General features: G+C 39.1%; 1 protein-coding gene across 3 annotated transcripts in view; it reads right to left on the bottom strand.

Moving 5' to 3' along the window:
• Nucleotides 1-323: 323 nt before the first annotated feature.
• The window catches only part of EXT2 (exostosin glycosyltransferase 2), a 79,642-nt gene continuing 53,468 nt past the window's right edge, over nucleotides 324-26,497 (bottom strand). For 2 of the 3 annotated variants that reach the window (XM_087746014.1, XM_087746015.1), the window contains exons 10-14: nucleotides 16,333-16,499; nucleotides 9,025-9,168; nucleotides 8,351-8,479; nucleotides 7,065-7,147; nucleotides 324-770 (exon numbers count right to left, since the gene is read on the bottom strand). In XM_087746014.1, the coding sequence (XP_087602140.1) occupies nucleotides 632-770; nucleotides 7,065-7,147; nucleotides 8,351-8,479; nucleotides 9,025-9,168; nucleotides 16,333-16,499 (662 nt within the window). In that variant the 3' untranslated portion in view covers nucleotides 324-631. Of the gene's footprint in view, nucleotides 771-7,064; nucleotides 7,148-8,350; nucleotides 8,480-9,024; nucleotides 9,169-12,987; nucleotides 13,237-16,332; nucleotides 16,500-26,497 lie in introns of those variants that run through there. The other variant, XR_015701900.1, reaches the window with a different exon arrangement.

The following is a 26,497-nucleotide window of genomic DNA, read 5'->3' as shown; positions in this document are numbered from 1 at the left end:
AATTCACATCAAAATAATTTAAGTAAAACAAAATGCTTTGCCCTTTAAACCATGTGACAACACACAGATTTTTGTTGCTGATGATGTAAAAAAAATGAACAATTGTCTTACTAGGCAGAAAAAAAAAAATGTTTGTTACGCAGTTAGTTAGGCCAACAACTAAGCTCAAAAGACAGAGGCCCACCAACCACACAGGCAATAAGCTCCTCCCAAAAGAGAGCAGTTCTACATTGCAGACAATTGCTTTGAATGGATGGATGCTTACAAACCAGAGAAGTGCAGCACATTTGATAGAAGTTGTCAGTCATGCCAGTCAGACCACAGAGAGCAAGATTCTGTTTTATTCTTCCAGGTGCATAGCCTCCTTTGGAGAAAAGTGTGTGTTTGACATTTCTGGGAGGCCCCGTGAATAGATTCAATCCTCTCTGAGCAACAGAGAAGCAGTTGTTCGGCTTTCCATTACATCTTTGTGCAATGTAAAGGGAAGACAACATACTAGAATACAATATTAATTCCCACCTCCCTCAGATGTAACCCACTCTCTAACGATTTTTTTCTTCAGGGCCCTGTATTCCTCATAGCACCTTTTCGGCTGTCGTTTTCATCACTCAGGTTTGTCTCACACCTGCCTTTACAAGCTGCCGATATTGGGAAAGCTCTTCAGTTTCTCAGGAAAGTCATCTTTGTACAGGACAGGGTCAGCACGGTGCTCCACCACTTTCAGAGGCATCGTCCCAAAGACAGAGGCAAACTTATTGATGCATTCAGATCTGGTGAAAGGGAAAGCAGTGTCATTAAGAACTCCAACAACTGGTCTGGCTACCAGTTCCCACACCAACATAACTGGTAGAAACCGTCCCTCTTGTGCTTGGAAGTACTTCAGCCATGCTGGCTACTAGTAAATAAAAAGAGAGCCTCACTGCAGAAAGAACTGAAAAAAAGTCGGTGTTCTTTGATTTATCCATTTAATCAGAGAGACGAGAGCAAGGGGATGCTGGCAGCAGCACACGTGCACATGGAGGTCAAAGCTTCCCTTCTCCCTCCCCCTAGAATTCCAGTCATTCTTAAAGCAATGTACATGCTGTAAACCAGAACAGATTAACTGCCAACATGTCTCTTAAAGGGCCACTGTTGGGTCAATTTGGCTCATAATGAAGGTTCTGCAAAAACCAAGCCTTTGTGAAAGCGGAGTTCTAAAAAAATAATAAAATATATATATATATATATATATATGGTTTTTTTCAGGCTTCTTCAGAAGCTCTCTCTTTTCCCACAAAAATAAACATGCCTCAGTGTATAGGCAGTGCTGATTGTACTGTAACTTAAAAGTGAAGCTGAAAAACACCTATAAAATGAAACCAACTAGTTTATTTTCCTTGTCTAAACAGAGATCAAGCAGTAAGGCATCACATTAGCACAAAAAAGATCGGACCATTGATGACTCTTTCAGTTTTAATAATCTCAGGTGTCAGTAATGCTGCAGAAGGGAACAGCCATGTGCTTCAGAAAACAAGCAAACAGATGTTTAACCTTACATTGCTCCTTTAACTCTTTCACTGAAAGGCACAGTACCTGTGGAAGCAACGCAAGGTAACCTTGGCTCATCTCACCTCAGCCAGTGCTCAGCTAGCATTAGCTGCGTACTTTATAAAACAGCTTTTAAGAACTTCAGACACCAAGAACTGTGACAGCAGTCCCCAACACGTAACAGAGACAAGAAAACAGGTCACATTTCTTTTGCCATTCAAAAGGGAAAACAAAAAAGAAATGAGTACTTTGACTCAGCTACAGAGGCTGACGTGCTGCAGGCGGTCCCAGAGCAGGTCTCTCGCTCTCCAACCACCGCACCCTCTCCTGACCCCTTCGAAGCATTAGGGGGTCACTATGGCTCCAGGATAATTTTCCTCAACAGACCCGGTCAATCACACCAACTAAGTGTGACAGTTTTGTGATGGGGACTACTCAACACTGCCCCAAACACTCTTTTGAAGTAGATGGGACAGCGAGGCTGGTTTTCAAAATTAATTCCTCAGCCTCTGAGCCATCTCATGGCTCCCTCCTTAACTAGAGTAAATGACTGGAAAACACAAAGCCCAGGTTGTTAAAGTGCTACATCTCTATACAGCTGTTTCAAGCTATAATGGTCATATTTCAGGCTGTTTTCCGGCCTGAGAAAAGCATCAGAAAACTACTTCATATGGGTGATACTTGAATAAAATATTTATACAGGTAAATGCAGATATTTCACTTTCTGCTACTTTCTCATCCCCTCATACTTCTTCCTACCTCCAGATTCAAATCTTTGGACTAGGAAACAAATGAAAAGGAATTCAGAGTGTAAGAGGAAACTGTGTGCAGTGGGAAGCAACCTCTAGACCGGGCACAAGCACAATTTGCTCCAGGGCAGCACAGATCTGAAACAGCAAAGGAGCCATCAGTCAGGACTGAAGCAAAGAGACCCAAGTGGCTGTTCAACGTCTACAATAACAAGGTGAACCATTGGGAGGGTGAGCTTTGGGCCCTGGGCACGGAAAGGTTACAGTAACACGGAGAACGGGAACCGAGTGTTTTCTCCAGGAACACTAAGCAGTTTCTGTTGCCTCCACAAGATGCCCAACATGAGATACTTTAAAGACATCTGATTTTCAGATAAGGTCAAACTTCCAAATCATCTGCTACTTCTGAGAAATGTGGCTAACTGTAATCCACGTTGTGTGTATTGGAGAAGTCTCATGGCAGGGAAAGCACAAACTTCACAGGTGAGGAGGTAGATGCACTGGGAGATGTGCATGTGAGAAGTTTGCACAGCTGCTGGTTTCTGCAATACAAGAATACTTCTCATCTACTGGTTCAAATCCTGCCTCTGCCAGTAATGACTGAAAGACATTGTAATGTAACAGCTGCTTGGTGGCTGGTGTGAAATGAATTAGTTATCTCAGCCTGCTGCCTGGTAGGCAGGTGTCCACATCAGACCAGCCATTGTGACAACTGAACGAAGCGGCACCCTCAGAGCAAAAGACAAAACTAAATGGATAGTGGAGACAAAATTGACCTCTTCCCTCCAGAGGTTATACTCCCAAATCAAAGATGAGGTCTTACGAGAAAATACCAAGATGGCATCCTTCTACAGCCAAACTTATTCTGGTGGCAAGACCATTCAAGCATACCAGTAAAATATCTTTAACCACCGAGAAACCACTTCATTGTTAAAGAAATGAAAAAATGAAAAATGGAAAAATCAGTATGTTCTAGTCATTCTGGCTGAATCAAAGAAGTTAATCAAATTCAAAGATCAGAAACAGGCTTTTCAGATGAAAGAAATGTCACACGCAAGCCACAAAATGTGTTCGAAGGAAAGTTGCCTCTTTCCAAAAATTTAATCTCCTGCACTGAACTAAACCACTTGAATTCCAAAGCCGTTGCCACTTTTGGACAATATAAACCAGAAAGGATATCTAGAACATTAAACATTCAAAGCTAGGTAGCCAAGAGAATGTAGAATGTCATCTTAATATCTAGGGAAGGTGTTTTTCTTGGCTGTGTCAATAGTTTTGCAAATTTGTACTAACAGAGGCATGCTTGCTTCCAAGATTTATTCTCTTTTTTTTTTTTTTTTTCCTTGCTCTGCCGACAACATGCAATTGTGCTCAACAACGAATTAAGATTGTGTGAACTCAGAAACTGGGAGCCCTGTTGCCCCTGGCAGACTGGGTGAACTTCATGTCTGTTAAGCTCTCTCTTAATCAGTTCCTTCTCCCTTATAACCCACATATTTTTTGGCAGGTTAACTCTGCACCTGCACCCTTTGGCTAACTATTACCTGGTCAGTCTGCCTCTTAATGGAATGGCTTCCTATTTTGCGTCTAACAAACACTTACATGTCCTAAATAAGACACTGCTGTTAATGTTGCTGCAGAAGCAGCTCAGCCCTTTGTTATATTTTACTGTACGGGCAGTTGCCCTCTAGGCTGCGTTTTAGAGAGTCCTCCATTTTTGGGAGCCAGATGCAAAGATGCTAAAGGCAGAAAACTTGTTGCTACTTAAACAGCACCTGTAAATATGGGGATTATTAGATCTTCCTACAGCTTCTTCTGTGACCTGATGTAAAGGCTAACCTAGGGCAAGAAAGGGATTCTTAGTTCAAAGCTTTCTTTAGTTAATGTATTTTAATGATGGAGCTTGATAACCCTGGGGACTGAAGTATTTTATTTATCTCAGAGAAATTACACAGTAGGAAGAATAGCAGTCTTGGCTTTCCCATGGTTCGCTGTAAATATCCTTCAGTATTGGTCAAAAAAATTTCTTAATAAGGGACAAGAGTTCAACTGTACCATCTTTTCCTTTGTCTCTGCTGAGTGTCACAAGGCCCAACAGAACTGGTTAGTTACACGTCTCTCCTGGACAGATCTCCACAACTGACTTCTCAAACCTTTTACACTCACAAAACAATCATCAGGCAGTTGCTGGGCATCTCTCTGCTATTTCTGAACCAGAAACCTAACACTAAATGTTGTGCATGCCCATGACAACCCTGATAAACCGTTTGTTTCACAAACAGTAGGTTGATCCCTGGATATCCAGGCAAGTAATTAGCTCGGACTACCCGCTCCCTATTTCTGAATGCTGAAAACCAAGGAGTCAGGCACCTTGGGAAGCTGCAAGTGAAGCTGATAATGGCTCTTTGCCTGATACCCCAGGTATTGTTCTCGGTACCCAACACTGTAAAGTTGTCTGTACAAAGTTATTCTTTTATAATATGACAAGGATTCCCTGATGCATGAACTTTTTCCATTCAGCTTCTCTCCTGACCCTGAAAATAGCTTGTGTGTGTGTGTATATATATGTGTGTGTATATATATATGAGCTATAAGAGCCTTACTCACTGCTAAGTTAGGAAAATTTGCTCTAGGAGTTGCTATCATTTATTATCCACTTAAAATGAATAGCTAGCTTAGAAGATTCAAAAAAAGAAACCCTTTCAGATTTTCAAATAACTCCCTTATGTTGAAGGTAGATAACAACAACACAGGGTGAGAAAGTATTAGGTGTAGTATGCAGTTTCAGTGTGATATTAACGATCTTCAAAATGAAGCCTGAATACACCCAAATTTTATATCCCCCCAGATTTTCTCCTGCACCCAGACTCTATCTCAGCACGTACTGCTTTCGCTGGGCAAATAAAAGTATGTGGATTTGCAGTTAATCTAACGTTTCCCACAACCCAGTTATCTCCACTGTTGGAAACTACAGAGAAGCAAAGCAACAGTTTAAACATGTTCTCAACAAACTGCCAATGATACTTTACTCTGAGGATACAAGAATTGCTATAGACATGGAAACATGACCTTTACCCTGCATCATAATGCACTTTGGAGCAAAAAGCACTTTTTCATCTTCTGGTTTTATAGTGTTTACCTTAATGAAAACTTAGTTCATGACCAAAATTCCTATGTGCTGTTGTAATGCTACTAGTGTGATCACAGGAAAGCTCAACTGGCTTCAGGTAGTCCATCCTGTAAGCCAGTGCAGAACTGATAGACACAGAACAACCTCTTGTGCTTCCCCTTCAGCTAACATTTAAGATCTACAAAGCTTCCAGCCCCTTCCTTAAGAAGTTTTCTGCAGAGTAATTTTTACCATCTTCATGGGGTACGTTTTACTTCTGACTTGCATACTCCTTTTTTTAATCCAGCCTTATTATACACCCAGTAGAAATACTTTGTCACTAACCTTGGTGGTTATGCTCTTCAATGCCTGGCATGATGCTTGGTTAATAATCAATCAGCCAAACTATACGTGTGTTTGTCTGCGTTGTGTAATGTGTGTTTACACATCAGACACACATATGTATGCACTCTTCCTGTAAAGAAGCCGCCAACCTACTAACCAGTTTTGCATTGGTTCACTACGTATATTACAATACATAAATACAATTTACATTGCTAAAGGCCAGTAAATGGATACAACACTTTAAATTTGCTAAGTACTGCAGAGAAGGACAGGAAAAAAGCTCGCTGTTAAGATGAAAACCATGTTATGTGTCTCAGTCCAAAACTGAAATGGCCTGTTTTAAATGCAGGTCAGATTTTCTCACCTCTTCTGGTGGCCTCTTCCAGCGCTATGGCTACCCCTGCTTACCTACCCCATCAATTCTATGGCTGCCAATTATTTTTCCCAAACTTTGCAGGAGAGATGCAACAACCCAAAAAGCCTAAGGTGAAATGCCTTTGTCAGTCCTAGATCTCAGGGTAATTGCACCTAATAACTAGTATGGATGTTTGTTGTCAGATAGCCCTTTTCAAACATGGGTGTTGAAAAGCTTTGTAAAAGTGAAGAAACTTTCCCTTATTTTACACATTCAGAAGCCAAGGCAGAGGAAAGTTCAGTGTCTTGGTCAAGGTCGGGAAGCCATTTTACTGTAAAGCAGGGAATGCAACTCAGACTTACCAACTTTCAGTATTTCACTCTAAACATTCACTGCCTTTCCAAATACATACTTCATTTCAAAATTAAATTTTCACAAAAATATAATAATGCTGCCACTGTTAAAGAATGTGACATGCAATTGTGCAGGCAAATGCCCTTCATTAGTGGAAGCAGTGTGCTTCATAATCTTTGGAGGAAAGATAATGTACAAACATCAATTCAAATAACATTATTAATAATTTATATCCTTGTTACTCTTTGGTAAGCTAGCAACTGTCTGGTTTAAAAAAAAAAAATCTCATACTAATTACAGTTGATGTTCCATGGTAAAACAGAAATGTAGTATTACTGAAAGTACTTCCAACAACCTGAATTTCATGTGTCCTATATGCTTTACAGCAAAGCTGCTAAAAATTGTGCCCTTCTGAAGTCCTTTCTTGTAGTAGTCCACTTTTCAGTGTCACATCATCCATTGTAGGAATGACTTATGCTGATCAAATCCATGTGACATTCTTTCAAAATTAGTAATTTACAGAAATACAATCAGTGAGCATTTTTGATCCTAATTTAATGAGACACAGGAAAAGATTCTTGCGATCAGAACAAGGCAATCAGAGGAATAAAGGGTGGGCACTCACCTTTCTACCATGTGTGTCTGGTCCAGTGATAACCCATCAATTGCCGTGCATTCTGGACATTTGAACTTCTTTCGTGGGGTCACCTGCAGAAAGGCACGCCAGATATCATCAAATATCAACAGAAGGGACATTAATCTCCTTGCACAGAGAGCAGCGCAATACCTCTGAACATGCCTGCAGTGTAAGCTGAGCTGTCTCAAAAGGGGGGGGGGGGGGGGGGGTTTAAAAAAAAAAAAAAAAAGCCACTCCATTCCTACATTCAGCTCCATCTGGCCCGGCTGACTGCAAAATTCACAGGGGCCCAATAAAAACGGCTTGGAGGGGTTTTTCCTTCTGTAACTGAAAAGAAGTGGCGATGACAAGCTCCTTAATTCCTGTTTAATGACTGTTTTCTCACTGCCAAGGTCCCTGTATAAACACCATTTGTTCTTGCAGCCATAACAGCGATGAAATATAGCTTCCCATACTTCACCGTAACGTTAATCCAACAGACGCTCTTTTGCTCACTCCAGCTGACTGGCAAACTCTGCAAGACTCTGCGAATCGCACAGAGGTGCCAAATTACTCTGCTGTGCCCTCATACAGCTCAAAAACTTTTTCAGCAAAAGCACACGCTTTATCTTCTAAAGACTTTTCTAGGAAATGCAGCCACCAGTCCCAGTAAATGATGATGGACAGATGGGAAAACGGACCCTGCTAATTGAAGTAACGCCTGGTGGCCTCTAAATCTCATTCCAAGTTGACACACTTTGAAATGAATGTACAGAGCGAATGTCCAGACCTGAAAACGTGTCGAAACATGTCAGGAAATTAATTCAGGGATAAAAAGTTCATTTAAAGCTGATCTTGCAATTAACATTCTTGCAATTAACATTCCTATAAATCAGCTGTTGCCAGGCCATGACAGAGCGAGCTGTGGACAGTTGGCAATTTCTTTCCTCTAGTGATCTCAAATAGTTAAAATATATGTATGTGGGCATGTATATATATACACACACATACATATATATAGCTATCATTCAAATTACCTTTTTCATACCTCATCTAGATGGCTAAAATAACCACCAGAAACAACTGGTAAAAAACAATTCTCTGTTCCCAGTTGGCATAAAAGTTTTACTAAAAGGGCTTTTCTACCATGGAAGGAGAACAAGACACCATACCAGGGATAAATGAGAGAAAAAGGAAGATTAAGTAATACATGGAAGCCTACTAAATAAATTTATATGAGTATGTACACATCATGTTTTTAAACTTTGTAAAGCTAAACTGCAGAAAAGTCCCACCTTAATGACTGATTTGCCGGTGACATTTGCCACTAGAAAATTCATGGCAATATCTTCACAATTCATATGAGCATCCACCCAGTTCTTGATGTCTCCAGGCATTTTGTAGGTGTAAAGATAGTTGAAATACTGCAGGATAGAGGGAGAGAGAGAGAGAGAGAGAAGATAATTTTAAATACAGATGCAGTAACTATAAGAATCTAAATATTTCAGTCACTGCACAGCAGGCAGCTAAGGATGGATTATGGGCAAACTGTGATACTGCCTTCAGCCAAGGACTACTTTAGCAGATAGAAAATAATTTTTGGATGCTTAATTGCATAATTACTCCTTTCCTGACCAGCACACAAGTTTCTTTACAATGAGTTTTCTTTTCTTAAACTGCTAGCTACAAAGCTACATTCACTGCAAAATTTGCTATGTAGTTACAGGTCATGCGAACAGGCAAGAGTTCCTCTGTAAGTTCATGAAGGTAATGGTTTTATTTACAGGCAGAGACAAACCAGTTGTTTTCACAGCAACTGAAAGAGGGAAAGTTTGCAATTGGTTCTCTGATTGTTGTAGAAAACATAACCATGGCACGACAAAACATTTACAGAACAACGACAGAAACACATACAGCTCTTCAAAAAAAGTTCATGTTGAACATTAGTGTACTACAAGCTGTTCATTACCTTGTGATAAAACGCTGCCCCAGTAAGCACCATTGAGACTTCATTGGTCCATTCTGATTCATATTTCCATTTGTTCATCTCATGGTCCCAAAGATGCAGGCGGCCTGGATATCCCACCAACCTGTCAGGGAACTCACGCCAAACCTGAAGAGAAAAAGACATGACACACCGCTAACCAGGCCTGCACAGCAAGCAAACGCAAATGTGCAGATGCAACGTATCTGCTTTGGGAGGGTAGAGTTACAGTGGTGCAAAGACCACTTCAATTCTTCTAAGTCCCAGTTCTTGGAATAGGAAGCTGCCTGGAAGAAGTATGAAGAAGCCCAAGCTTGCTTTGGAAGGACCCTACAACTCAGGGAAGCCATGCCCCCAGAGCAAAAGGCCGCTAAAGCAATACTAACTTCCTCGTTGTAGAGAAATACAACTGACTATTCAAAAAGATTTTTACACTAACTAAAACCAAGCATGATTAAAATGGAACTTTTGATGTTAACTTCAGTAGATAGGGCTATAACCTAACTACTTTCACAGCAGGCTTTGGATCTAACCAACCTGCTTCCTTTGATAGGAACAGGCTTAAAACAGGCTTATATTTTAATATTTCTGATATTCTTTAGTGGGTGCTTGGATGGATCTACTGCTACATGGAAGGCCTCTTTGCCCTTGACTTGTTCCAGACAGCTGGATACAATCAAGATACCATCCTTGTCACTCCATACATTATTTTGTAGCTGACTACAGGATCAAACACAGTAGACAAGAACAAGAAGGGCATCATTAACACAACCTCAGTTCTCCACACTGCTGGCCACATTAAATAACGGACAATTTTTGCATTAGGAAGAAAGGGAGGATTATAATTATTTAGAAGGGTCTGAATGCTATTTGCTTGCTAAATACACAGTTTGTCTTTTTGCTGATCAATAATGAAGTTAGTATTTATCTGCATTATTTGCAGACAAATTAACTCGAAATTTGTCCTTTAATCCAAATAACTGCTAGGTTTGTTGGAAGAATATGAGTCTTGACTCTCTGACACACAACGTTAGGTCACAAGAATTTTTGTTTCAGGTTGGTAGCGTATAAACAAACACACGCATATCCAAATTTTGTTGTGTATGCAAGATCAAAAACAACAACAAAATACCTCATAAATCCCCAGTGGTCACTTCACTAGCAAACCTCTTTTCTCTGTACAAAAGGCAAGGGAAGCCTACAGTTGCAGGAGGAACCCTGCAGAGTAAAGAAAGCGCTATCTGGAATTCCACCATCCTGCAAACCTCACCTCGTCAGCAGTTCACTGTAGGCACTTTTTATGTGCCAGTATGTTTCAGTCGGGAGGCCTGGACTATAAGGACTCTATGCAAGTATTTTGTCAAAGTAAATATGATAAAACAATCAGCTTTAAGTTACTGCTTCTGTATCTACATTTCTGTGATTCTGCATTACTATATGCCTTTTCATCTATACATCTCACCACATTTTACTGCTGTCAGTTAATATAACCTCAGAATCCCATGATGAGAGCAGTTATTATTTCAAACGTACAGATGAGGAAACCTGCCAAAAATCATACAGAAAACAAGAATGGGAACCAGATCTTCTGACTCCCCGACTTGTACTTTATCCAGAAATCAATCTTTCTAGACAGTTCTAGGGCACAAGTACTGGGATAGTATTTAGACAGGACAACACTCTAACAGAGGGGTCTTGAAAGCAGAGATGATTTGGAACTCAAGGAAGACAATTCATAGGATGTTGTTACAAGTCGGTGCCATCAGGTAATTAAAAAAATACAGATTTTCAGCAGGCAAGCCAGTGAGGGCTTGAGATACCTATTTTGACATGATGTCAAAAACATTAATAAAGAACAAAAAGCACAAAGGTATGGCCACTCCCTCTTCCAAAATTTTATTCCTCACTCTCCAGAACTCAAAAAATTAATGATTTAATTTTAATATTTTTTTAAAACCTGACTATTAAAATGCCCATCTCCCAGCTGCTGGAAGGCACGACCACATAAGCTACTGAGGCTCAGCAAAGGATTTGACAGAACACTACATATCTGCAACATACTGGGCTAAGAATTCTTGTAGAGGGAACAGCATGTGCATTAAAGGCAGCTGAAAGAAAGATTAAACTCAGCTACTGCTTCCCAAGGGACTTCAATGCCTTCACACCACAGAACTGTAGATTCATATCCCTTCCAGTTTTTGCGCTCGGTGTCATCTTCAAGAGCCCAAACGACATAAAATAAAAGCCAACACTAATGGATGTTACTTATACAGATTTCTTTGTATCCCTGTAAAGCTCAACCCTACCCTGACTCTGGCCCCTGAAAATTGTCAGTCTGATGCATCTAAAAAATAACTTGCTTGCTTTAAACAAAGATTCCTTTTAAAAGTAATGCTATCAAAGTCAGTGGAAAAGCTTGGCTTTTTTGTAATGTTCGTCACTAGGTCATTCAATGGTAATTCCTGGAAAGGCTCCAAATAGCTGCATCCAGCTCATTGCCCAAATCCATACATATGTTTTGTGCCAAAACTAATATATACAGTTACTGCTTATAAGGAAGCTTTCAGAATAAAAATAGTGGTAATGATTCTTATACTACTCTATTTTGTACTACCGTCCATTTTCTTGTTTGATGGTTGCCTATAATTTATTAGTCTGTTAGGAATACATTCCATTTTAGCCAGTGATCTCATTAGCTTTCTCAGACTAAAGGAGGATAACCTGATTTAATACTGGTAAGGGACACATCCAAGGAAAAACATATTGCCAAGTGAAGAGGAGGTATGCTTCTTTGCGGACAACGCTATTCCAACGACTCTGCTAGACAACCCTGAAGATAAACATTTTTGGACGAAGCATCTCCCAGCTGAAAAGTCAAACAGAAGTTCTGACTTGGTAGTTTTAATAAAAATCTTGTAAAAGACACCAAGAGAAAATGATAATAATCTTGTTTCCAAGTCGAGTTTCCCAAGTGACATGAACAGCCTAGCTAAAACACCCTCCAGTCCCACCTCTCCACAGCTCTCTCGGCCTCCTAGCCTCAACTCTTCCGTGCTGTTCTGCTGTGCCATCAGAACAGCTGCCACGGCTCATTCGCCATGTAGCCAGAGGACAGAGAAGCACTTCCTTCTCCAGAATACACTCCAACATTTATGCATTAAATTTATTAGACTACATTAAGTCACATGCAACTTCAGGAACTGGCTAGTGACAAATGGAAAAATTTTAAATTTAATAAACAGAAAAATAATTAGCATTTCCAAAGCTACCGTGGCAATGTGGTAAGAATGAAACACTGACTATCCTCTACAAATAAAAGAAAACCCAATCAATCACTATTCCCCTCTCCTCCCAGAGCCTCATCCACTCTTACTTCTCCCCTGGTCCTCAAAGAGATAGCTTGTGCTGTTATAGAAAAAACAAAGCAAAATGTAAACACAAAGTCCGTTAAAAGATAAGCGGTGCTTCACACACACACAATTTGTAAAATAACTTAATTTGAAGAAGAGCTTTGAATGTGGCCAGCAGTTACCATGGAGAAGTCTTTCGGTAAGTAGAGTTTTATATTCTTCCTTCTATAAAGGAATGCTGAAAAATACATTTTTAACAGTGAAAATGGATATGGAAGAATTCTTCTAAAGAAGGCGTTCAAACTTTATGATGATTTTAGCCTAGTGAAATATGCAATTCATCAGAGTTGATTTTTTTTTTTAAAGAATGCCAGAGACATGAAGCACTGAAAAACAGCTCTGAGACAGAATAAGATTATCTACTAGCAGTAGGCAAAAAGCTTCCAACAGAAAAACCACAAACTTATCAATGCAACAAACAATATTTTCTATGAACAAAACCCATGCTCTTGGAGCAATAATCCCAATTTAGATTATTTCTATTACTGCTGTAATAAAAATACTTTATCTTTGTAAGGACAAAGTGCTGCATAAGTACCTAATAAGAAATCTTCATGAACTTCATACTTGGAAACTGTTATCCCCACTTTTCAGGGTGATAGAAATGCTAAGCCATCTGTCCCGAGGCCAGCTGAGACGCAGAGGTGGGAACACTACAACGTGTGCTTTCAATCCCGCATTCAAACACCAAACACTTCAGGAGCAGCCAATGGTTCTGCTTTAATTTTTTAAGATTATGATAATCTAAATGCTTGCTCCTTTTTCTTGGGTCTCTCCGATACTCCCTCTGTGAACAACAAAGATCGGTAAGCAGGGAAAAAGTTGTCTAGCCCTAACAGTTTTTTTCTTCCAGTGCCCCAAGTCATGCCTGTGATTTCATCATGTAACTTAACAGAAATACTTTTTTCAAAGTCAGATTGTCATGAGTATTCTTCTGCTACCTTAATACAGCAGCACACAGGGACTATTTTTCTGCTTGCTCCAATAGATTTACGCAATGTCATAAATCACTGTACCATAATAGTTCACTTTTAACAAGTAAAAAGTGTCTGACACTTTGAGTGTTACTATAATTTTTTATCACTGAAAGTGTACAGAGATCAAAGTTTTCTGTTTTTTTTTAGGCTTGCTCTATACATTCAGACAAGTCTGTGACAGGGGGGGTTTGCCACATGTTTAAACGTAAAGTCTCAAGGATGTCAGGAGGAAAATAGAAAATTACTGAATGTCACGTTTCCAGCCCTTCTTATGACCAAAGCAGAAGCAGACATACTTTTAAAAGAAAACCTTCTAGTAACATTATACACGGCTACTGTTCCCTCTGGATTCCCCTACAAACGAGTCAAGAGCTTGAGAGATACTTTTCTGGTAACACACATAAACAGATAAATAAATTATCACAGGCTGAGAATAATTTAAACATCTGGGAGCCAGCTCAGGCCTGTCAAGCAAGTCACAGACACTCAGGGACAGGAAAGATCAATCTTCAGCCCCTGATTTCAGTGCCAGAGAGTAGAAACTATATCACCCAACCTCTATATGAGGAAAATTGTGTATTTATAAAATAATCTGCTGTGCTTCTGTATTCAAAGACATTTCTATTCATTTATGTTACAGGGGAAAAAAAAATAGCAATCTCAAAATATAAGGATTCAAACTACCAATGGGTTTGTCTCAACTATCTGCTCAATAAGATATTTTAATTTTCCGTCAATGTGGCTGTGCAGTAAGCTGAATTCCTAGAATCAAAAAGGAACAGGATTTATAATAAAATGTAAAAAACTGCAAAAGCAATGGTTTTTAGTCTGCCAGACTAAACAATCTCGTGCCCGAACAGTTACATTCGCACACTGAATATGAGGACTGTTACTCAGATAGTCCCTGCAACCAATGCATATGGCCCACAGAAGGCCAATAAATTAGCCAGCACAGTCCAACAGCTAGACCTGGGGAGGAAGAGTTCTAAGTCCCAATTGCCACCTAATCACACTGACTACAAGGGAATTCACATCAGCTCTTCTTTGCCTTTTTTTTTTTTCTCATGAGGATAACCCTTTCCTGCCTAAGAGACCAGACTCAATGTATGTGAAGTTACAGATATTCTCCGTTGAGGATGTTTGAATTAATGCTGCAGACACACGAGCGCCACAGCTCTACTTCTCACGACTTCTGGCTGATGCAGCTGAAACTCAGATGCAGTTTGAAACTCTGCTTCAAAGCCCTCCAAGCCAGCTTTGCCAGTAGCAGAGATTCATTTGGAACTACTTACACAGTCACTTGGGTTTTTATAAAACTTATTTTTATTTACTTTGAGACAGCTCGATGAAAATGAAAATCAAACTGCAAATGGAGCCAGGATTTACACAGCATGCACGTTATGGGTTTGCTGTCTTTCATCCCATCAGTTCACCCTCAAAACTAGTAGCTATAGCACCAACAGAGACAAAAATAAGTCAACTTGCAGAACTGCCAACACTTGATTGCTCTGCTGTTGCAGTGCAGTGCTTAAAACATCCAGTGTAGACAACAGAGTATAGAGAAGGCATATGTGGCCAAAACCCCCCCTTCCTCCAGTTGTCTTCTCTTCATTCCATCTTTCACACTTCATGTACTAACCCGTTACTCTTAACCTGGCAATGGAAGTATTTCCTTTCTGGAGACACACATGATAGATTAAACCTCTGTCTCCACTACTTAACATCTTTGTTATTACATCAGCATACCTACATTACCACAAGTCATTTCTTGAATCCAAAAGCTCATTACTTGCTAACAGTCTCTTTCACTTGAGAGGGAGAACGAGCCATATTTTACCACATACGTATTCACATTAAAGAAATACTTCCAACATCTCCTAAAAAATATCTTCTTGTGCTAACAGTTACACTTAAGATTGTTAAAAATGAGACAACTATGACATTTAGTTTGCTTTCTGCCCTTTAGAAAAGTGGTTTTGATTATTTCTCTCAATTTAGGTAGTAGTTTCATGTTCTAGGTCTCATGTATGAAGCCCGGTGTTGGTTTGCTCTTGATATTGCAGGTACACGTGTGACTAAATGATTCAAACCTTTCTTAAAATATATTGTATTTTCTAATGTTTCTGATTCATTTACAAATATAACATGTTTGTCTTAAATACACACATATAACAGCCATGTCAGATTATGGACTGTGTCATATACTCAAATACAAATGGAAGACAAAAATTAACTCATTCAATCCAAAGTTTTGGAAGCAAGACAACAGTGTTGCTTTAAGTAAACGCCCTTTCTAACAAACAACTCAAATGCCTATAGAGACTTTCACCTCTTTGTACTGCCATGGGTAACTGATTTTGACAAACTGTCTTTTTGTTGATACCCTCATTACAACAGCAGCTGTTGAAGCTTTGCCATTTCAAGCATATGGTACATGCGTCCCCTCCTTCACATTCTTCAGTTCCTCTTTTCATTGCACTCCACCTCACTTTGGCATGTCCTCAAGAGGCTTCCTCTGTTCCCAGTACTTAATCTCTGAAACTTGTCTTGTCCATCAAAACACATTAACTTGGATAGCACTTCCGATTTGTCTGAAAACTGTTTGAAACTGTTAAGAAGAATGCAATTCACAGTCTCCAGACTGTTTCCATTACACCAATTACACAACATTTTCTGGAGTCTCTTGGCATTACTGTGCCAGTTACTGAAAATTTTCTGTTAGCTGGCAGTTTTTCCCATAAAGTAATGACTATCTGTAAAAATATTTCAGTCAGCATTGAACTGTTACGGTAAAGAGAGATACAACAATCTGAATCAGAAGACTGTGCAGTGATTCCTCCGCTTTATATACACATGCAATGTTGAAGTGGGCAGCCTAAGAGACAGGAAAAAACCCATTCTCTTACCTCATAGCCAAACTGGAGTTCATCTGAGGTTAGCATAATGATATCATCATCAATAGCCAGCACTGCTTCTGTTTCAATCTCATCATAGGGGAAGAAGCGGTTACTAAGTTTGTTTTCTGCAGTCCTAACAACTTTCAGGGGAACACGAATCTTTGGCCAGAGGGAATCTAGAGAGAAAAATTAAAAGAAATGGAATTCAATATTATACTTTACTTCTGAACAAGTCTGCACTTCTGTCTTAGCGTCTCTTCACTCTTTTTTTCTTCGCATCTTAAACAAAAGCTTCTTAATGGCCAATTTACACCCAACTTTCAGTTAGGCAAACATGTAAGCATATGAAGGCAAGAGACAGAAGTTCAGCTACATTTCCCTCTTTTGCTCTCTGCAGAGCGCTTCACAGACAGCTATATGGGGGATAGCTTGCCCTAAACAGCAGTCTGCAATAACCACATGACAAGAGTCAGCGGTACTGTGTATTGGTTTAGGACACACAGCAAGAAAAGATATTCTATTCCACTGCAACCATTTAAAAGAATTTGAAGCAGCAGTATACAATCACTGACTGCAAGTCTAGGGTCATATAGAATTTGAAAAAGAATGTTAGTTCTATCAAGTGTTGAGAAAAATAAATTTTATTATATCAATTAAAAATCTAGATACATCTAAAATGTTAATCACTATTGACAGTTAAGGAGTAGATTCTGTGTATGAATAGTTTCTTTCATCTTCAAAGTCTTAAGTGACAGTGATAAATTAAGCTAGATAAATGCAAAAGGATTCTACTTGTACACTACAGCATCCTTACAAGTAGAACAGAGCACTGGAGTACATAATCATGAAAATTCACAAGTCAAATGATGCTTTAACTAGCAACAAAAACCCCTGTAGATACAAAACTGGATCCAGTTCACTCTGCAATGAGATTAGATTCCCATTTCCTGCTATGTGCTTAAAGCGTAGCACCTTAAGTGTCACATTAACAGTTTCTGCAGGCTTTTGCGTATATTCAAAAATTTTCAAAATCCTATTCTATTCCTACAGAAGTATAACTGCAGGCATAAGTACAGAGCACCATGCTAAAAGAAACACAACTCAGGATCGAATATTAAACATTCATTCTAAATTCACATATTTAACCATATACATTTTCTAGCACAAAGCTTAACAATAGTCATTATTACAGTATGATGCATCCCAAAAGCACCAATTCATCAAAAAGTAGTTTAATTAATAGCTAAACAAGTACAAATGTGATTTGTTGGTTTCTTCCAACTTTCACAATAAACATATATATTAATGAAAATTTGAGGGAAAAGAGAACATTGTAAGATTAGTCTAAGAACCTTGTGAACAGTAGATAGATGAACACTTGAGTTTCTTACACTGGTGAGATGGAGGGGATGGCAACAGTATATGATAAGAAAAATAAGTGAAAATACTTTAAATCAACTACAGAGTGACTGCTCAGAGAATTTATAAGTTGTTCTCTGTGTCAAATGAAAACGTGTATAAGGATACACCATGAGGGAGGTGATCCTTCCACTCTTCTCAGGACTGGTGCGGCCACACCTGGAGTACTGTGTCCAGTTCTGGGCTCCGCAGTACAAGAGAGCCATGGACATACTGGAGAGTGTCCAGCAAAGAGCCACGAAGATGATGAAGGGACTGGAGCATCTCTCCTATAAGGAAAGGCAGGGAGAGGTGGGACTGTTCAGCCTGGAGAAGAGAAGGCTCAGGGAGGGTCTCATCAACATGTACAATACCTGAAGGGAAGGTATAAAGAAGACAGAGCCAGGCTCTTTTCACTGGTGGCCAGTGGCATGACCAGATGCAATGGGCACAAACTGAAACACAGGAGGTTCCCTCTGAACATGAGGAAACACTTTTTCACTGTGAGGGTGACGGAGCACTGGCACAGGTTGCCCAGGGAGGTGGCAGAGTCTCCATCCTTGGAGATGTTCAAAAGCTGTCTGGAGACGGTCCTGTGCAACCTGCTTTAGGTGACCCTGCTTGAGCAGGGGGGGTTGGACAGGATGATCTCCAGAGGTCTCTTCCAAGCTCAGCCATTCTGTGATTCTGTGGTAAGCGGAGTCTATAAGAACTGATGCTGGGCCTGAAGCCAACTGAAATTTTCATCAGGGATCTGAAATACATATAAATGGCCAGTGCAATTTGCAAGTGACACAAAGCCTGGAGACATGAAAAACAGTGAGGACAATAAGGTCATACAGAGCACTCTGGACTGCTTAGTAAACTAGGTGCATTTGAACAAAAAACAGACTGACACAACTTGACACACAGTTCAACACTAGGACCAAGGCAACCTTTCCCCTAAAAACAGCTGCTGAAAAGGATTAAGGGGTCAGAGTGGACCTTAGTTCTCAGCATGCTGCTGGGGCAAAATGAATTAATGTAATTCTTTTGTATGTAGGTGGGTAAATAGTAAGAAATGGGGCAAGGGGAGTGGAGGGCAATTTTCCCTGTATGCAGACAGTCAGATAGATGCTAAAATACTGTTTGATTCTCATGTATTTTTCAAAGCATTGAAAACACTGGAAATGGTGAAGAAAAGAACCACATAAGTTATTTGAGGGCAGGAGAAAATGCCTTACAGTGGAACTTGGAGATCAATCTGCTTAGATTATTAGAAGGAACAAAAAGTAGATTTGATTAACATGTACAAGTATCTACACAGGAAGAAAAATGCCACATATCTTCAACCAACTAGAGAAAGACATAACAAAAAACAGTGACTGGAATCTGAAGCTAGGCAAATTCAAAGTATAAATAAGGCAGACATTTTTAACAGTAACAGTGGTTAACCTCTGGAGGAAGTTAACGAGGACAACAGCTGTTTCTGTACATCTTGTCTTTGAACACGACTGGGTATTATTATAGAAGATGTGTTCAAGTTAGATAGAAGTCACTCAATTGAAAAGAAAGGTGATGTGGTGACTCATGACTTACGGGTCAACCCACATGATCTTACCATCCCTTCTGCCTCAAACTCTGTGAACGCCTACAAGTAAAACTTGCTCCCAGGAACGAGCGTCCACATCCTCATTGCCACTGGGCCTCTCAGATTTAACAGCTCACACAACACTCTTAAGTAAAACAGAGAGCTGCACACTGCATAAAGACACGAGAGTCCAAACACTACTTCACTGGGAAAACAAAGCCGTCTTTCCAAACCACACCAAGTCTTCAAAAGTCAGTTTGTCTTGGAGCTATATTTTAGAAAGAAGGATTGGCATGCATGGGTGGCCAAAAGAAAGGAGAAGAAATAGAGCGATATTTACTGGCAAAATTTGTATTTGGTTTCCTACCCTGAGGTTTTTCCTGTGAGATCGAAAAAGTGACTGTAAAATCTACCTTTATCTGGGTGGTCTTGTAGACCCTGGTCTGTATTTGACATGTATGCAGGTTCTTGTCCAGTTTTACTCACCTCTTTTCCTTCTAGTAGAAGGCAAGAGGCACCACCCCAAACACCAATGCACACTTCAGTAGCTTGTAATATTGATTAGCAGCCAGTTGGAAGGATTCGACCACACTACTGATGGGCTTCAATGGAAGTCACAGCCTGCCAGCAGCTGGGGAGATACAGCAAGTGCCTTGGGGCCACAACAAAAATGTTCAAGAGCCATGGATTCCAATTACAGTGCAATGAGCTCATTTTAGTCTCAGCATTGTAAGGTCTTTGAAATCCCCTGCCTGAACCATAATCTGAAACAATGATTCCAGTAGGACACGACTGAAATTCCAAAATTTTCATCTTACTAGTCATCCTAACCTCAGGAGGCAGTAACACTGAACGACTGGAACTGCTTATTGCAAATTAGTACTCTTAACTCACTGCTTTCTTACTGGTTTACCATACAACATGCAAGCATCCATATTTATAAGACAGTTACAGGTACCTCACAAAAACACATATCATGGCCTCATAAAGATTGCAGACTGTTTAACATTTGCAAGCTACTTAAAGACCTTCGGCTAATTGCCTGTAATTATCCAATTATAATCCCCATATCTGTATCAAATAATTTTAAGCAGCCTGCTAGATCCCCGAAAGACTCCACTGTCACAAGTGCTTCAGTAGCAATCAGAATTGCCATAGGTACATATGCATTTGTAAATTTGTATCAACAGAGTTTACATTTTATACATGTTAAGTACTCTTTTATTCAGGCTTTTCTTCCTTTAAGATCTGCTACACACACACAAAAAAAAAAAAGAAAAAGACAACCAAATTACAACAAAGATCTTATTTCAGTGCAGGAATACACTGAAACAAAAACTGAAACTGAAAAGTCACTAGGATTGAAAAATAATAATTCAGAAAAGCAAGCAAGCATAGACACTTTAAACTTTGACCTCTTTGGAAAATCAACTGTTTGATAGCTTAATAACAGACATGCCAGTTGCATAAAAGTATGGTAACAAAAGAAAAAATAATGAAAAGTGTATGAAAAATGAAGGTGTGATCTCATTATATCCAGCATGCATCTCAGATGTCAGTAAATCCTGTTAAATCCACATGATTTACTAAGGTCTTGGAAAGTCTCTCAAAATGACTAGTTCTCAAAAAGAGGTAAGCTACTGTGAAATATTTGTGCTTTGAGAAACATAATACAAAGTTTCTGAATTTGGACTTTAATTAATGAACGGAAAATATTACCATTTTGGAGAAACTTTGAATAAGACATTAGGGTACCTGTTACTCTGCAGCAAGCAAAATGAAAGAAAACGTAAGACTACCTGCTGTCTAGAGACTGATCTGACACCGAAGGCTGCTGCACCCACAGAGATGGAAGTGCACGGGAGATGCCACGACACAACGACACCTGAGTAGCCACTTTGGCAGCCTGGGCAAAAATGACTATCACAAAGAACAGCAGGCTCCACTCAGAGAGCCAAGTATTCAAAATTAGCCCTGCTGCAGGAACTCCAAAAGAAATACGTAGTCAACAAAAAAAGACAACAGCTACTTCAGAAGTCAAAGTTTTAGAATCCATCAGGAAGGTTAAAACTGTCTATTTTAAAAGATCACAGAAGAAGAGTATTTGTACTTTTCTTTTTTACACATAGGAGGAATGTGGCTTAAAGAGAAGTCAGAGACAGGGTCTGCCACTTCTGTAATACCATGCTCTAAATTTTCAGATACTGCTTGGAAAATTATGAGAAACTTCAGCACTAGCAAAACACATACAGGGGAAATTCTCAGTTTAGTAGACTTTATTAGAACCAAGGTAAAAGCACATGCTTTAATCTTATAGTAAGAGGGCACTGCATCATTTAACGGAGTATGACAAAGATAAAAGAAGCCCATGACAAGAAGGCAGATGAAGTCTTACAAGACAGCATGAGAACCTTGAAGCATACAAAAGTAAAAATGCATGTTTGGACTAGGAATTATTCTTACATCTTTTAAAATCAGTGAGGACTTTCTGTGATGCAGCAGCAAACAGAGGTAAAATATGAAAATAAAGCTCTCTGGAGTGTATAAAAATCTATGTATATATGGAGTCTGAAGAGAATGACAGGCACCTCCTATTGCACATCGTACTGAAATGATTACGAGAGAAGAGTTTTTGAGTAACACACTTGCTCTTTGGCAACAAGATTCAGGGCATTCTTGGCACTTTGTGCTGTTTAGGACTACTGATGCACTGATTGCAGGAGCTGCCCACAGAAAACAGCATGTGGTCTTCTAAACACAAAACCAGCAGTTTCCCAACTCTTCCAAATGCAGCTTCCACTTTTAATGTGCTTACAGCCCCTAACAACCACATATATGGCTGTATTTCTGGCCAGCCCACAATCTCACCATTAAGTCCTGCAAGTTCACATCTCACAGCAGATTTTTCAAGCATGATTTCAACATGATTTCCACAAACTGCAGGATCAAAAGTGGCATAATTACATCCCGATTTAAAAGACTCATATACAGAAGAGCAGCAAAAAAACCATCCTCCAAATATCCATTTCTCAGCCACAACTCCCAGTGAATTACATGAAAGATATAAGGAAGAGAAGGGAGGACAATCATGAGAGGCAACTTCATTATAACCTAAAGGAATACCCTCTCAGGCCAAAAAACCCTTTCACTTTCCACACCTCCCTAGGCTTGCTGTCAGATGTTCGTAACAAAAATGTAAGTAACATAAGCTTGCAAAATGCTTATATATAAAAAAGAATTCTCAGTCTGAAATCCAGCCCTGCTTCTCAGCTCTAAATGAACTGTTACATCATACATAAAAGAGGTACCATTAAAAATAGAGAGTAATATTTCTATGGAGTGTATTATCCCTTTTCAAAGAGAAATGGCACCATCACATCGTTAAATAGCATCATTCCCTGTATCCTTGCTTCTGAGAGCCTGGGAAGTTAATAGCATCTGAAGGGGTCCTTTAGCACCAGATGCATTATCATCATCTATCTAGTCAGCAGACAGAAGTGTATTTACATAGGAAATTACTTGCTCTAATTATTAATCATCCATTTCCAGTTTCAACATTCTACCTAGAGAAAGTGAGAATCAATACAGCTGCTGTACAGAGCTAACCAATATTCTTGGGACAGCCATTCTAAGTAGTATCAAGTTCAAAAATAGCAAGTGATACTTGAATGCAGATGGTTTGTTGCATTTGCAATTGGAAGCAGCAAGTAAGGATAATGAGGAGGAGCTGGAAATACAGTGTGGACTCTTGATGGCAAGAACTGAATGCTTGCCAGTATTAAGAGCAATATGGCAAATTAAAACTAAAAAAAGATCCACTTATTGGCTAAAATAATGGCATTTTGATGACTCACACAAAGACGCTCATACAAACGTGCTTTTCCTGTTTTACTTCCTCAGTAACAACAGCTAGGAATATCTCATGACTACTGATAACCTGGCTCCAGAGTATTAATTCATATTAAGCTCAGACTTCCCACAACTTCTGTGGAGCCCACTTGGAACTGTAAAAAGGAAAAACCTTCCCAGAAGTTGTGCAAGGTAGACTAAGATCAATAAAAAACTCACAGAAAACGTCTCTAAACATGCTCCTCTCTACGTACCTGCAGTTGCACAGAATCCCATACACCGCACTCAACTCTCATACCTGATCTTCTACAAAATCCTTTATTTGATGGTCATTGTAATTGGTCTACAGTAGTCTGTATGAATTCAACTAATTGAACATGGATGATGGAAGCCTAACAAGTACTTTTTCAGTCTCAAAGACTGAATGGCAGAACTTAGCTGGAATCTGAAGTTTCAGAAAACTGTCAGAAACAACATCATCAAGCATGTTACATCTATTTATTACCAGAATTCCTTCAATAATGGCTGACTGAAAAAGTCTGTCCAGGCATTTCAACTACTTTAACTTAGAATTATCTGTTCAAAACAGGTGCTTTCTACTTACGTTAAAATGTTTCTACTGGTCTACAGTAATGCACAGAATTCCTCTTACATATAACAAAATAGCATGTTGGTTTCTAGGACATTATTTAGAGCCTGGTTTTGTTAAGACGGGTTTATTAAGTTAAATTTCTAGACTTCCTTGGGAAATAACATTGCAAAATGTTCATAAGATGATTCATGGAAGACTAAAACCATCATAAATTAGTTCTCTAGCTAATCAAGGAAAATGGCATTAAGTCCATCGTCAAGAAGCTAAATTAATTCAAAACCTAAAGAGAAGTTCAAAAAAACATTCCTACCAGTGCTGACTATTAAAGCCACAGTATGTAAAAAAACCTGCTACTGAAGATTTTTTTATTATTTTTTTAAAGTTAACACTTTCTTGAGATACAGTTATCCATAGGATACTCAGGTTCCTTATCCCCAGTGTTTTATATCAATGTTGTCCATTAATAGCATCAAATTGAAATACAAAGATGATTCTTGCAGTAATACCCATAAGCCTTATAGTCTGTGTCTTATTCCACGATGCATGTTCTACGTTCTACATTACGTCTGTATCGATTCCACGATGCAACTTAGCTGCAGGAATCACTACCAATACAACTACAAAGAAAGTACACGTTCTTTAAAATACACTTTTCCTTCCTATAAAACTGAACCTAAAAAGGAATCAAGCTACCACACACGATTTGTAGCTTGGTGCATATTTACTAACAGTAATGCATTTATACATTTTTATACCATTTATGGGGTAGACAAAATGCTTTCTTCAATTGTCTGAAACAAATGTGATGAAATGTCAGTGGAAATGTCTATCACAAACTATTTTCTTTAATTTCAGAACTAGCAGTTTAGACAAATACAAATGAAAGGGGAACAGTATTTGGTTGATGGAGAAAATAAAAAAACATCCTGTCTGCACAAATATTCCCAGCAGCAGACACTTGGACCACGATGTTAATTTTAATGGATGTAGAGTGAGTGAGGAAAAGAATCAGTTTTTTCTATAATATTTCAAAGCTTTTAATCTTTTCATTAATATTATACATGCAGTTGTGGGCCTGCTGACACTACTGCTGGGTTGACAGGCTTCCTGTATACCTTGTATGGTTGAGAATATATGCAAAACTCAGCCAAAGACAGAGCAGAGATCACATCCCCTAAATCCAGAGAGCACTTAAGATCAGCAAGATGATTCTATAAAGCTTTAAGGTTCCAGATTAAAATCATCATCGTATGTGATATTTTCTCTTTTCTACATTTTTCTGACATTTTTATCATCATAAGCACTCTGAAAACTTCAAAATGTTTGCACAAGGCATCTGTGTTGCTCATAGATTCATCTGTTATAGTTGTATTTTTTTCCCCTAAGACACTGTTCATGTTTTGAATTCAAAACCAAAAGATTAGACCCTTGGTTTCCAGTCTCACCCAAAGCACAGTGTTCCTATGATGAAGACTTCACCTCTATGCACCCCGGTTTCTAAAGCTGTAAAATGGGAATAACCAGTTAATCTACTGGTTATATAGCCAGGATACATACATATTTGTAAGTGTTTTGAGGGTACTCAGATTAAATTAAACCTGTAAAAAGCAGTTTCCTTTATTATTTATATTTTAATATATTTATATTTTACTTTGATTTCAAAGTAGACATTAACTTTCTAATTAGAAATCTTGGCATCTACCTAATAATAATGCTATGAATAATGCTACTTACATAGCAGTTTTAAACTATAGGTCTCAAAGCATTTTATCTAAGACAATATTGTTGTATTAATCTTATAGACAAGGAAACTGCAGCACAGTAAGAAATGAGTTGCTCCCATTCAGCAGGCAGGAGTTGTGTCTGGTCAGTGCCCCAGCTATAAGAACTACCTGCCCAAGAAAAATAATTGAAACGTTGGGTTTTTTTAGTGCTCATTAATTTTTGTTTTCTCAAGAACCCTGTGAGATAGCCTATGCGTCCTTCGCTGTGTTCAGGTACCAGTATGGCAAAACAAGTAGGAACTCAGAGCAGACAGTTAGATGACTAAAGATCAGTCATTTACGCTTGTATTAGTCACCTTGTGTTTCCTTCATACTCAGTGGAGGAAAAAAGGGTACTTCTGAAGGGATGATTCACCCTGAAATAAACACTTAATGCAGGATAGATGGAGGTGCTTGGTTCTTTTCACCGATTCTAAAGGAAATGCAGAATGATGAGCTCAGACTTGCACAAGTAGCTCTCAAATATTTTAAGTTACAAGAGTGGTCCTTGCAAACTCATAGGACAAAGGGAAAAAAAGTCTTTAAATTGCTAGATTTCTAGCCCATATACATGTAGCTACTTTTTCTCCAACTTTATACTTTTGTACATTATTTGGGTGAAAACTTTCCAGTCAGGTGATCATTTAATCAGTTGCCCTCTTAGCTGTTTACTTTACTTACTACCAGCCAATGGGACAAAAAATTTGTCAGTCATATCAGAGCTGCACCTGCCTCGCCAGGGCTAGATCTGCCTCGAGCTTGTTTTCCATACACCTTGCACGCTCCCCACACCTGTTACCATTCCACAGCACAGCAGCTGAGATCAGCTCCAGCCTCTTACCTGCACTGAGGGATGCTCAGCAGTACTAATGGCAGAGCAATCACAATTCAGTCTCGTCATTCGTCTGGCAAAAATCACCGTTAGTTCATTTTCAGGTCATGCTAACAAATACACCTTTTCACTCAAACTTTACAAAATGCTGAGGACAAGCAAAAGAGGAT

The sequence above is a fragment of the Nipponia nippon genome, unplaced genomic scaffold (assembly GCF_047370975.1).
Source record: "Nipponia nippon isolate SJK-2023a ecotype South Korea unplaced genomic scaffold, ASM4737097v1 scaffold_10, whole genome shotgun sequence".
In the NCBI taxonomy this organism is placed as follows: domain Eukaryota; kingdom Metazoa; phylum Chordata; class Aves; order Pelecaniformes; family Threskiornithidae; genus Nipponia; species Nipponia nippon.
This window is presented reverse-complemented; position numbering and strand designations above follow the sequence as displayed.